Below are 13,230 nucleotides of genomic sequence, written 5' to 3' on the forward strand. Positions count from 1 at the left end.
GTGTAAAAAAACAACCAGTTAGAATTCATATGAAGATTTGCTGTGTCTCAGACAGTGAAAGGAGTTACACTATGGAACAGCTGCAATGAGGATTCGTGTAGAAAATTAACTTTCCCAACACTGATTATTTGCTATAACCTCAACAATGTTTCAGGGAGAATTTAAGTGCTACATTTTGACAAGGAATAAGAGTGTCACAATATAAGTCGTTTTACTTCTTCAGACACTATATAAAAAGCAGTCTATTTACCATTTACCCTTTTTTAATTGAATCTTGTTTTGAAATTGAGTACTGGTAGAACGAAAATGCTGCTGCAGCTAAAATTTTATTTCATCTTGTTGTATATGTACACCAGGTGGCCCACAAGGAAAGTTCCCAGTCGTACCAATGGGCCAGACCAGGCCTGTCTGGTGGCATTATTCCAGATTCATTTTAAATTTGACAATAGAACACAAACTAAAAAATCAACCTTTCCATCTGTTTAATTGTGGGCTTCCTTTTTGGGAAGCTGGAGCTTAAACTAATATTTAACTAGCTGGATGCACATTTGCAGTAATAAGCTTAAGAGAAGCTTCTGAGTCCAAAGATCAACTTTAATGTATTCCATTATTAATACAAATGGCCATGACATTTTGCACAAATCCTCTGTAAATCCCCATCTCCCCAAAACTCAAAAAACAAACATACAGTACATCTCAAAGCATACTTTAAAATAGATATACATGCATTTTTGTTTGCAATTAAAAACTGTACCCAGGTTTCCGAATAAATTAATGCTTTCATTTAAAAAAAAGGCATACTTTCATCCCCTACTTTTATCATAAATACACGTTTTAAAGGCAGTCTAGTCTCACGTAAGTAAGCGATTCTACTGTGTGTGATAGTGTTGGCAACTTTTTTCGCTATATTTACCAAGAATGCCAACCCCTCTAGTGACTCTTTTTCCAAAAAGTGACTAGCGTCAACAAATTAATACTGTCGGGCATAAACCTCTAATGTCCAAATGTGGTCATTTTCATATTACAAATCGATACTACTAGTGGGTCTCTTATTATTTTTATCATTATTATTATTATTTATTATTATTTATCTTATTATTTTTTTTACAAATTAGTGTTAGTCTAAAGTGTTGAAAATGCCTGGCTCTTTGACGATGCATTGTTAATGGCTCAACAATTTATTTATGTTTTAGCTTCCTGAAAGCAATCATTTAGACATGTGAGGATTCCACCCAATTCTAACAAAATGTCATAGATGTCAAGAGCGGAATTGTATTTGTCAATTAAGTATGGGTATCTATCTGTGTTTGTGGTGCATGTAGTGGACAAGAGGACACACTGACAAATACCCCATTTGCACACAAACAAATGAAACATCAATTTTCCATAATATGTCCTCTTTAAGGTATTTTGAAAATCAAATTGGAATATTAAATATATTTAAACAGCAGCTCAGCTTTTTTTTGTATATACATATGTACATATACATTGTTAACCATGTCAACCATCAACTTCAATGTCATTAGCCCTACTTAAGCCAACAATGGAAGAGGAACTAAAGCCAATAAGCTGAATCCAGCAGCCTCTGAGCGTGATATTTAAAAGAGGAAACTGTCCAGTTGTGGTGAGGGAAAAAGAAGAATCAATGGCAGGTTACATGAGGAGCTACTAATCAGGTTAAGACATAAAAGATCAGATTTTGAATTGCAGCTGGCGTGACATCTTAATTTTTATTACATTTTAAATGTATTGTACTGTACATATTATAATAAACAGATTTTTCTACATCCTGCATGCTCCAACTATGCCCCAGATGAGTGCAAAGAGCCCTGACTTTTTAACTGCGACTGCACCTATCAGCTTGTATCTTGGTCTTAGTCTTGGGGATTGGGAGGGGTGGAGGCTGACGTCATGCTCGTCACCGTGGACATTTAGTGTTAGCATTCAACACAATTGGAATTGAAACTGAAACAAAACAAAACAAGAGGTTGGCTTTGAGCACCACCCAAACTCCAGCTCAGACTTAAAAAAAAACTGTGTGTGTGTGTGGTTGGGTGGAAGAGTTTATTCGAGTGCATGTACTCTCACAACTTAACACAGAGAGTGCAGTTACATTTTAGGCCAGAGGTGGCAGTCACGCATAAAAAAGTGACAAAGCACCTTTAAGGGGAAAATCAATTTACACGCTGCTGTAGATATTCTGACAGCTGATCTAGATGTATATTGTTATTTTTTCCCTTAACTGTATTGACTCTTGGATACCAAGATAATAGAGTAACCAACTGCACATAAAAAAGCACACACAAAAATGCTGTATGGGCATAATGTTATATTGAATTGAATTTCTGAAACAATGTAAATTTCATGTTGCTAATCTCAAGATATTAAAGATGTGTGTTTTCAAAAGAAATGGAACTGACATTTGATTTTCAACTTGTATCATTAAAAACCCTTCAAACTCTTGCATGACAGACTCAGTGTGTACCGTAGTGCATTTTCTATTAGGTATTTATTTGATGTTAGACATTTATTTTAGAGGTGGTCTTTATTACGTATCAACAGTAATAACAATATAATTGTTTAAACCCCTTTTTCCTGGGAAATGCATTTTGGAGGCAGGCTTATCAGCATTTTGTGTGGGGGGGGGGAATTTTTTTTTTTTTTTTTTTTACAAAATCCACTTGCTCTGGGGTGGGTGGGCGGCATGGGGGGGATTTAACACGCTCAGTGTAAATCTAACACTGGCGATTTTGCTGTGGAGTAGCGCGAATGATAAATTGTAGCCCGCTCCATTATGAAAGTTGCCCATCCCTAATATAAACAGTTTTATGTTGATTGTCCAATAGGAAGGTGATGCTGATGAATCTATACGCTACCCCATGAGAGGATATGAGAGAAGATATACAGTACAGTAAACAAAGGGAAGTGTTAAACAGAGGTATATACAGTAAAATGAATGATGAGAAATATTGGGATTGTAAATAATGAATACCATAGCAGGGAGAATTCTAACTTCTGAAAGGTACAACCTTAGCAGTCACAGTAAAAAAAAGTCACTTCCTGTACATTATTAATATAGTACATTGCAATGCAGCTTGCTTCATCATCATTCTGATTTACAAAATCACATTATCCCTGTGGCAGTTCATGTCCTCCTATTTCAAACTCCCTTTTCATCGATCACTGTGAGTGAAGTTGTTGACTGTTGGTTGGGCTCCCATTTTCTATGATACATACTCAGGAGACTTCTAGAAGTGTCCAGGGTGGGACAGCCGGCGGTTCAATTTCGGCAGCCTGTCCAACATACCAGCCAGCTGGGTGAAGGTGGGCCTGTCGTCTCTTTCAAAAGACCAGCAAGCAGAAAGGATCTCCTGTTGTGGCAAACATTTGATACATGCCAACATTAGTTGTTTCAAATTGATAGATACACGGACCTTTCACCCACTCAACTATGTCTGTTTGCATCAGCATGAAGCTATCACCGTGGCATGACAAGTATCATGAACTGGATCCCAATTGCGAAACAATTTTGAAGAGTTTTCTTTGATCTACATTTGAGCTGGAGGGTCAATAATGTCCACTTAAGGGCAGGATTATAAACATATTTATCTCTATCTGTCACCACACTGGATTGTTACCAAACAGATAATGATAAATTAATTACTGCATCTTAAAAATTAGATTCAGTTTATTAGAGGACGTGCCTTTGGCAGCTCAAGGCCCCTATACTGTAGAGCCTCAAAGAGTGCATCCTCCCGACTATGGAGGACCAAAACTGTAAATAAAAAAATAGAGATTCAAAAATAAAAAATAAATATAAAAATAAATGTTGAAATAAATACAAAAATAAATATATAAATAGAATTAAATATAAATCAATAAATAAAAACGCTCTGCTCTCACATTTATTTATTTCATGCTGCAGACGCTCTATCAAATAGAAATGTTCAAATTCAAATGAGGGGGCCCAACCCAAGACACGCTTAGTACCGCCCACTAATTTGAATAACATTTTAAACTGAGCCTCTGCAGCATGAATTTTTTTTGGGAGAGCAGAGCGTTTTTATTTATTGATTGATGTTTAATTCAATTTATATATTGATTTTATTTATTTATTTTGACATTTATTTTTATATTTATTTTTATTTTTTGAATCTCGGTTTTTATGTTTGTATTTATTTTGACTTTTATTTATTCATTTATTCATATATATATATTTTTGTTTTTATTTCCATTGATATTTATCCATTTTTATTTTCACTTTTATTCATTTATTTATTTATTTAGTCATTTATTTATTTTTGATTTGAGCAGTTTTGGTCCTCCATACACGACATCAGGTATTGCAGAGCAAGAACAAATTTGAAAAGATTAGCTTTATAATGCAGGACTGTGACTTGCCAAGTTGAGCTAATTGATAAAGAATTAACAAGCCAGCCAAACAAAAAAGGGGAGTCATTTCCATCACATTCCTTGGCACTGAACAAAAACAAAGCATATTGCCTCAACTTCATCAAACAGTTGAATAGATGTCAATTAACAGAAGCTAAGGCTGATAATAATGTTACTTAAAGGTGTATTCAAGGATATTTTTTCACTGCGTTTTCCGGGTGGATCATCTTATCGATTGGTTCTTGATCCTGTCAATCAATCTGACGTAATGACGCCGTGCGTGCTCGTTCCTAGCTCTACATGCACTTGGAGGGTTTGTAGCATGTAACCGCTCAGCCATTCATCGTTGTAGCTCCACCGATTCCTTGCATAGGCCGACTTTGAAAATGGCTGAGAGCCGCAAGAGGACATCCGTCTATGAAGTGAAGCCGGCTGCAGAGACTGATGAAAATGAAGATGAGCTTGCTTGTTCTCAGCATTTGATAGGCGTTTCCCTCGGACACATGCGCATTTTTTTAAAAAATGACAAACGGACGTTTGGCTTATACTTTTCAAGAAAATCCTTTAATACACCTTTAAAGCTAATCTGCTAACAATGAAGCTCTGCTTAGCTGTTGGCTTTGACGTAGTGTTCACCTCACCTAGCTTCCAAGCAAGTGGGGGTGCTATTAAAGTATGTAAATTTATAACGGCTTGCTTACTGACACATTTTCAGAAATAGGCAGCTTTGTTTTGCTTGTGTAGAGACTCAAATACAGCTGTATACAAGCAGAAAGAAAAATATCACTAAAACTCTATTCTAAAACAATGTCAGCTTTTTCTAGTTTAAGCTATAGACTTACCGCAACTTCCTTGCCCAGGTTGGCATCTTCCAGCACCTTCTTTATGCCCTCACTGCTACCCACCAGCCAAATTTTAGCTTCCACGGGATGTTTGGTGATTGGCCAATCTCTAAATTGCAGCTCATACCAGATCGTACTGAAAAGAAGACATTATCAAGAAAAATCAGATAACAACAAAAATGTCTGTGTAATCTATAGAAAAGGACCGTCCTGGCCTCCTTGTTTTAAGCCTAGAATAATCATTGTGTGGATTTTAAAAGAATGCTTGATTTAGACACATGGCTGATGTGTGCAATATGTTATGCAGTTTAACCAATCTGAAATTGTGCAGAAATGTTAATCTCAAGAAAATATACCGTATTTGTAATTGTGGATATGCTTTCAGGCTCAGAACGAATCTGCATTCGTCACCGTGAACATTTAGAATACTGGAAATGTTGCTGTTAACTAGTGCTGCCAAAGTGTTAATTAGTCACAAAAAATTATTGCATTTATCATGTAATGAGGTCGATTAATCACACTTTTAATTTTGACCTAGATGATCTTTTACTCAGTGTTTCTCAATCGCAGGTGTTAAATATCATCCATCCATCCATCCATCCATTTTCTTGGCCGCTTTTCCTCACTAGGGTCGCGGGGGTGCTGGAGCCTATCCCAGCTGGCTTCGGGCAGTAGGCGGGGTACACCCTGAACTGGTTGCCAGCCAATCGCAGGGCACACAGAGACGAACAACCACACTCACATTCACACCTAGGGACAATTTGGAGTGTTCAATTAACCTGCCATGCATGTTTTTGGAATGTGGGAGGAAACCGGAGTACCCGGTGAAAACCCACGCAAGCACGGGGAGAACATGCAAACTCCACCCAGGAAGGCCGAAGCCCGGACTCGATCTCACGTCCTCTGCACTGGGAGGCGGACGTGCTAACCAGTCAGCCACCGTGCTGCCCGTGTTAAATATCAGCTAATCAGAAAGCTCTGCAATGAAGCCTAATAAAGATCATAAGCTGTGTTAACTGAGGGAGACATGGAAAACAGGCTGGATAGGGGGTACTCAAGGACCAGGGTTGAGAACCACTGCTTTAGCTGACAGCGGATGGTTATGTTAAAGGTAGCACAGGTTGTGTTTGAGCAATACACAATGTGTATGACATTCAGAATATTTGTTCATGTTAAACTATTGGGGTCATTTTTTCCCCATTTTAAATCATGTAAGTAATTAACTGATTAGAAAAAGAGGAGGATGAGCGTGTGCAGTGGATACATTTTTTTGAAGACGTCCTCATAACATTACATGTTGAAATAATCAACACATAACAGGTGCTCTTTAAATTTGGCGGCCAAAAAATGTTGATTAAAAAAACTTTTAACTAAGCTATTAATCGTGATTAATTAAAATTCTAAGATCTAAATAAAAAATGTAAGCGCTTGACAGCTCTACTGTAAACACAGGTCTCGCTTTTTATGTAAAAATTAGTAACAAATTGACAACATTCAATACCCAAAAGCATAAACATCAGCAGCTTTCGAGAAAGGCAGCCGGTCTTCAGCAACCTCTGGACTCATCATGCGAACAATCTCTGGTGACAGGTAGTTGATCCACCCTCGGGGTATCATCAACACACTCTTTCTTCTATTCACACAAACAAAGGATATCGATAATGGCAGAGACACAAACTGTACATATTGGTTTCAAGAGTTTCATCTTACCTGCCTTCTTGTACTACACCGGCCATTCCAAACAGACCAAAATCTGTTATAACTACTCTCTTGGAATCATAGAAAACATTCTTTGACTTTAGATCTGTGTGAACGATGCCTTTGGCATGCAGATAGCCCATTCCCTTTGGGAGAGATAAATATAGAAATAATGCATAACAGTTTGAGACTCTCAAATGTCGGCCTCATTTTCGAAGAAAAAAAAACAAACAAAAAACTCCACAATCTTATGTTTAAATTCAATCTCATATATTTACTTCATACAAGCCCCGATTTCAATTAACTTGGGACATTGTGTAAAATATAAATAAAAACAGAATACAAAGATTTGCAAATTATTACAAATAATGATCAACCTACAGTATATCCAATTGAATACATAATGTTCAAGCTCAGAAACTTTTTTTTGTTTTTTGCAAAAGCTCATTTTGAATACAATGTCTGCAATTCCTTCTACTTAAGCTAAAACAGTGTCATGTTTACCTCCACGTGACGTTACATCAGCCAGGGCTGTCAACTTTTGACCAAACCTTGGCATGAGACATCGGCTGGTCCCAAGGCAGTGGGTGATGTTAAAAAACGATTGAAACCCCATTGAAATTGTAATCCCATGATGATGAAATAATAATATTAATCAGTTTGAACATTAAATATCTTGTCTTTATGATGTATTAAAATGAAAGTAGGTATATTTAGGTTGAAAAGGATTTGCAAATCATTGTATTCTGTTTTTATTTCCATTTTGCACAATTTCCCAACGTCATTGGAATTGGGGTTTGTCACTATCTATTCTGTATTGATGCTTCTTACCTTTACAATTTCTTGTGCAATCTGTCTGGTGTTATTTATATCCAGCAAATGACCCCTTTCTCTAACAAAAGAGTATAGAGGCACCCCTTTACAGAAACTGCAAAGCAAACGAGCAGAATTGTCAAAGAAATGTTCCACTCAGAAATGATAACTTGTGTGTGTGTGTGTGTGTGTTTGTGTATAGGCTTAAGACAAAATTAAATGTAAACCACCTCAGTGAGTTCTACCTGGTGACAATAGCAAGGTGGGGCGGTGCCATGCAGGCGCCCATGAACAGGATGACGTTTTCATGTCTGGTTTGCCTGTAGTTCATCACCTCCTTCTTAAAAAGCTTTAGATGCTCCTGGTTATTGCCGTCGACCTCCACAAGGCGAATGGCAACCTCGCCGTGCCAGCGACCCCTGAACACTTTCCCCCAACGACCCTGAAGAGTCAAAAGCCACTCATATTTACAGTAGTTTTACAAAGATGTGCACTCTATCCCTTATAAAGACACACATCACAACACCCTATTTTACTGTGTTAAAACTAGGATTGATGTGTGTTTTTTTAATTGTTATTATTTCTTACTCACTGCGGGTGAAAGCTATAGTTTTGTTTGGTATTTATTTGTTTACTGATTTTAAGTCATTCACTCCAAGCTATTTTCACGGCAGCAACACTCCTTCGCTCCCGTCTGTTTTACTAGAATTTTACTGATTTTGCAAGGCCTACAGAATATTGTGTTCTACTGCTATAAAAACATGGAACCTACTAAAAGAAAGATTATAGTAGAGTATCTTCTTTCATCAGGAACAAAAGTATATTTCTATCTGGTTCTGTTTTGCAGCAATTAGCATTACAATATAGCTAAGTTTCATCATTATTCACAAATCTGTTTAGAACTTTGGGTAAATTAGCTTTTTTTCAACATGGCCCTGGTTGATCTCTTATACTCTGCTGCCACTTGCTGGCCAATTTCTTAAAATAAATACCATTGCTTTTAGCGACCTCTTCAGGTCAGAGGCTGCATCAAAGCCTTCTGTATGCTCTAGCATAAAAAAACATATAATTAGTTTTTTTTGGGACCATGGCAATATTTAAAATACTGTAGAACCTTTTTATATGCATTTGGGAGAAAATTCGATAATATGATCTTTGACCATCTACAGCCTCAAGATATACAGAAAAACAAAATTTGTCATCCTTTATAAACCTCAGGTTACAGATAATGTTACCGAGGTTGGCTTGTTTGTTTTGATTGAAGGTGTGTTAAGGTAATTTTTTAAGAGTTAACTAGTTGTTAGTAGGCTGAATATCTGTGACTTTTGCATTTGTGTGGTTTCACAGAAAGATCATTAATAGACATCCACTGTAGGAAAAACATGTGATATGCCATATAGTTGTTGAATATAGCTATTTCGGGATTTCTCTCCATCTTGTTTCGTGATAAGTTAACGTTACAGAAGTGAAGCTTTTTCACTGCCATGGAGGCAGCAACGAGTGACTTCCACTATGTAGACATCGAATGCAGAGTGAACTTTTGCCATGTTTAGCCACGTTAGCAATACAGCCGCATCTCGTAAGTTGCGCAGGCTCGCAAAGTAGTGTGCAACAAGCCTTTCACAATACAAACAAGACTGAATCAACATCCCTACATCTACGGTAGGGTCCAACTCTCTACCTTTGGCCAAGTGAAGCTAAGCCTGGTGGGGGTGGAGGCTTGTAAAGCACTGCGGGAAACCCTGAAAGGCTCTCTATGATAACAATTGTTGTCATTCACAATATTGCATCAAAAATGAAAAAATACTTTATGGATGGACAAGATTTAAAAGACATATACAGCCTCATCAAAGTTGTAACATAAAGAGAGTACCAATCGAAATGTGTGTATTTTTTTTAGCACTTAAAAAACCAACACAATGGATTATCTCAAAATTAGAGCCAATTAAAAAAATAATTCAGCCACATCAAAATACCATAAGACCATTCAAACATTCATGGCACCAAAATGTGTGTTGAGCAGATTAAGCTTTTGCATCCCTGCGTGCCACTTTTTACTTTAAATTCATGTAAGGATAACGATTTCTTCACCTTTCCTACAAGCTCTCCAAGCTGCAGCTCCTCATATGGGATGTCCCATTCCTGCAGGTAGACGCTGGTCTGACTTGCTTTACGGTTGATGCCTGCCCTCCAGCGGCCAACGGTGCTACGGCGACAGCTAGAAGAGGGCAGTTCTTCCAGCCCGTCTTCATCAAAGTCCTCATTAGAGAAGTTTTTGCCTTTGGCATCCCCACCTGGATGAACCTCCTCTGCCTTCTGATCATTTAAGAACAGTGTGAAATTCATTAAGATAATAGTGAATATAGTCAGCTTCACGTAAATTTAATGTATATTCAGTTTGTCATTGGTTTCTGTTTGAGTGTCCTGTGTCTGTTTATTGGACTTTGTAACCTGAACATAAAGCACGTAAAGTGCTTTTGGAATCCAATATGTTGCGCACACTCTGCCTCCAGTATTACATCAAATTGTATGTTTGACTGTGAACAACATGGTTTAAAAGGAGCATTTAATTGTGAGTTCAAAGTCTGCCTGTACAAACCTGGTCTTGCTCAGGTGCTTTTACTTGCGTCTCAGTAATAGGTGTCTGTGATACTCTGAGAAAAGGATTCATTTATTAAAACAGTAATTTATAAAGCACACAAATTCCGCTGTAGAGTTTTACCCAGAGTCGTTGGAGCTGTCAGATTGTTGACTGTCAGTATTTTTGGAATCAGGAATGTCTGTTGGCGGGAAGAACAGGAATAACTTTAGAATACTTCTTTATTTCTCTGATATAGCTCATAATTATAGTAATTTCTAGACTGCAAAGCGCACCTGATTAAAAGCTGCAACAGCTAAATTTAGCCAAATATGAACATAGCGTATATTGGCTGCCTTGCTTAATAGCTGTGGGTCTCCACATTATACCATGAGATATTAAAAAAAAAAAAAGGGGACAGTCACACAGATGAATCCCCCCCCCACACACACACAGATTAATTGGTCCACTGTGACATGTTGGGTAATTTCATTGGTCAGATGTGATGAGACTCTTGGTAAATCTATTATGAGGCTCATCTGTAAAAATTCTTGAACAAACCGTGTCACGTTTAGAGGCACAGGGTCTGAAACGTGGGGAAAAAGCTTATAGTCTGGAAAGTACAGTGCTGTCATGTTAGTTAATTGTATTTCTCCGTTTTGCCTCATACGTAAACAGTGTAAGAAACGTACCTATGGTAACATGATGGTAAGTTCAAATTGACAGTTATAATGCACATTTATTATTAATTGACAATTTAGACAAATAATAATAATATTAATACATTTTATTTATACCGCACTTTACATTTATAAAATAAATCTCAAGTGCACAATACTATAAAAGCAATGGAACCACACAGTAGATATAAAATTTAACTGTCAAAACAAACAAAAACAAAACTGTTAAAACTCAAGAATAAAAATATAAATCAACCAGGAAAAGTTGTTTTTTAAAAAAGGAAGGTTTTGAGTGAGCCTCTACCGTCTGTGGCAGACGAAGACAGACAGGAGCTAAAAACAACACTCTAAAAGATGGATTGCTTAAAAAAAAAAAAAAAACGACCATTCTAGTAGGTTAGGCTCATATTGGCTTGATTAACCAATATTTTGGTCAGACATTGACCATTTTGGGTGGTTACGTGCATACCAATTGTATTGGTTAGCCAAACAACCAATTAAATTAGTTACAATAGAAAATATGTCTAGATAGATCCCTTGGAAATATATTTATTGTATCAATTTATCGTATTCTAAATGTATTTATTAATTATTGTGATTACAATATATGAATATAGTGTTTCAAAATGGAAACTGTATAGATACAGTAGATCACGAGGTGGCCTAGTGGTAGAGTGTCTACCCTGAGACTGGGAGGTTGTGGGTTCGATCCCTAGCCGGGTCATACCAAAGACTATAAAAATGGGACCCATTTGCCTCCCTGCTTGACACTGAGCATTATAGGTTAGAATTGGGGGGTTAGATCACTAAATGATTCCTGAATGCTACCCCAGCTGCTGCTCATCTCTCCCTCAGAGGATGTGTCAAATGCGATGGGTCTAATGGGAATGTATAGAAATTTGCTTGCCATATTATGACAACTTGTTCAACCATTTTGCATGTACAAATATATTTTACAATTACAAGTATACGATAAACTAATGCCAAAATGTTGTGTGGGTGTGATTCAATTCAACAGAAACTAAATAGAATACATTTTAATCAACGTGACATAAGCAATTGATAAACAACAGAAAACTGCACATAATCATTTGCATGAATGGAGAAATGCATTTGCAACTTCTTCTAAGAAATGAAAAAAACACTTTTTTGATTTGCACAAGTGACACAATGAAGTAAAAATGTAAAAGTAGTTTGAACAAATTCAATTCTGATCTTAGAAATGTACCAAAGCTACTGAGAAAAACTGTCATACTGTAAATGATTTAAAAATGGACAGATACACCCTGCCATCCATCCATTATTTGTACCGCTTCAATAGTTCTCAAATATCATAGATTGAATGTAATGTGAAAAAACAAACGAAAAAAACATGTAAAAAGGTATACAAAATGGACACGAGAGAAATATTACATATATATTTGTGAAAGATTAGCTTTAGGCATGTTTTGTGAATGAATGCGTCCACAATGGGCTGACCTGGGAAGTGGAAGTTGTCATCATGGGCACCGTGTGGAGACGCGTTGAGTGGCGGCGTGGCACTGACACTGGGTGGTTTGCTCAGTTGGGAACGTGCTGGAGAGGAAGGTGTAGAGGAGGTGGCTGATGATGGATTACTACTGGAATCCACCTGCACAGGACGCTCCTGTGTGAAATGGATGTAGATGGATGGATGGATGGATGGAAGATCAGAAATTCTAGTGCAGCAAAACTTGTACATACCCTTTTTGTTAATGCCTTTGGTAACGTGCCAAACTGCAGTGGGATCCTTGCTTTGTGATCAATACGATTATTGATATCAGATGGCACCGATTCTGCCCTCCGCATCTTTGGCACTACAAATCAAATTTGAACATTGATATTATAAATGTTCAGCTTGCATTGCAACTAAAACTTAACCTATCCTCAGTCATGTCACAAATTCAACTGACGTTGCAGCAGATGTTCCATACATTGGGACGTATGGACAGGCTTGAGGAGTAACAAAAAAACATGTACCGCCGTTACGTAATTAGAATAAAACATTTTTACAGTTACAGGAAAAAAAACATGTAATCATATTACAGGTACATTTATTAAAAATGGGGATTATTTTGAGGGATTACAAATCCTACGATGAGAGCGAGCGAGAAAGAGAGAGAGCAAACGAGAGAGCGAGTGGGCAAGAAAGAGAGAGCGAGTGAGCGAGCGAGCGAGCGAGAGAGAGAGAGAGACTTGTTGACGTCGT

At 37.3% G+C, this 13,230-nt stretch overlaps 1 protein-coding gene across 1 annotated transcript in view; it reads right to left on the bottom strand.

Moving 5' to 3' along the window:
- Positions 1-573: 573 nt before the first annotated feature.
- LOC144052405 (kinase suppressor of Ras 1-like) overlaps positions 574-13,230 on the bottom strand; it is a 35,531-nt gene continuing 22,874 nt past the window's right edge. Inside the window, exons 8-18 of the mRNA XM_077566431.1 lie at positions 12,726-12,838; positions 12,483-12,648; positions 10,468-10,525; positions 10,345-10,399; positions 9,837-10,061; positions 7,991-8,187; positions 7,764-7,860; positions 6,945-7,078; positions 6,736-6,867; positions 5,235-5,370; positions 574-3,371 (exon numbers count right to left, since the gene is read on the bottom strand). Coding sequence (XP_077422557.1) covers positions 3,249-3,371; positions 5,235-5,370; positions 6,736-6,867; positions 6,945-7,078; positions 7,764-7,860; positions 7,991-8,187; positions 9,837-10,061; positions 10,345-10,399; positions 10,468-10,525; positions 12,483-12,648; positions 12,726-12,838 — 1,436 coding nt within the window. The 3' untranslated portion in view covers positions 574-3,248. The remainder of the gene's footprint in view (positions 3,372-5,234; positions 5,371-6,735; positions 6,868-6,944; positions 7,079-7,763; positions 7,861-7,990; positions 8,188-9,836; positions 10,062-10,344; positions 10,400-10,467; positions 10,526-12,482; positions 12,649-12,725; positions 12,839-13,230) is intronic.

This window comes from Vanacampus margaritifer, chromosome 5, assembly GCF_051991255.1.
Source record: "Vanacampus margaritifer isolate UIUO_Vmar chromosome 5, RoL_Vmar_1.0, whole genome shotgun sequence".
Classification (NCBI taxonomy): Eukaryota; Metazoa; Chordata; class Actinopteri; order Syngnathiformes; family Syngnathidae; genus Vanacampus; species Vanacampus margaritifer.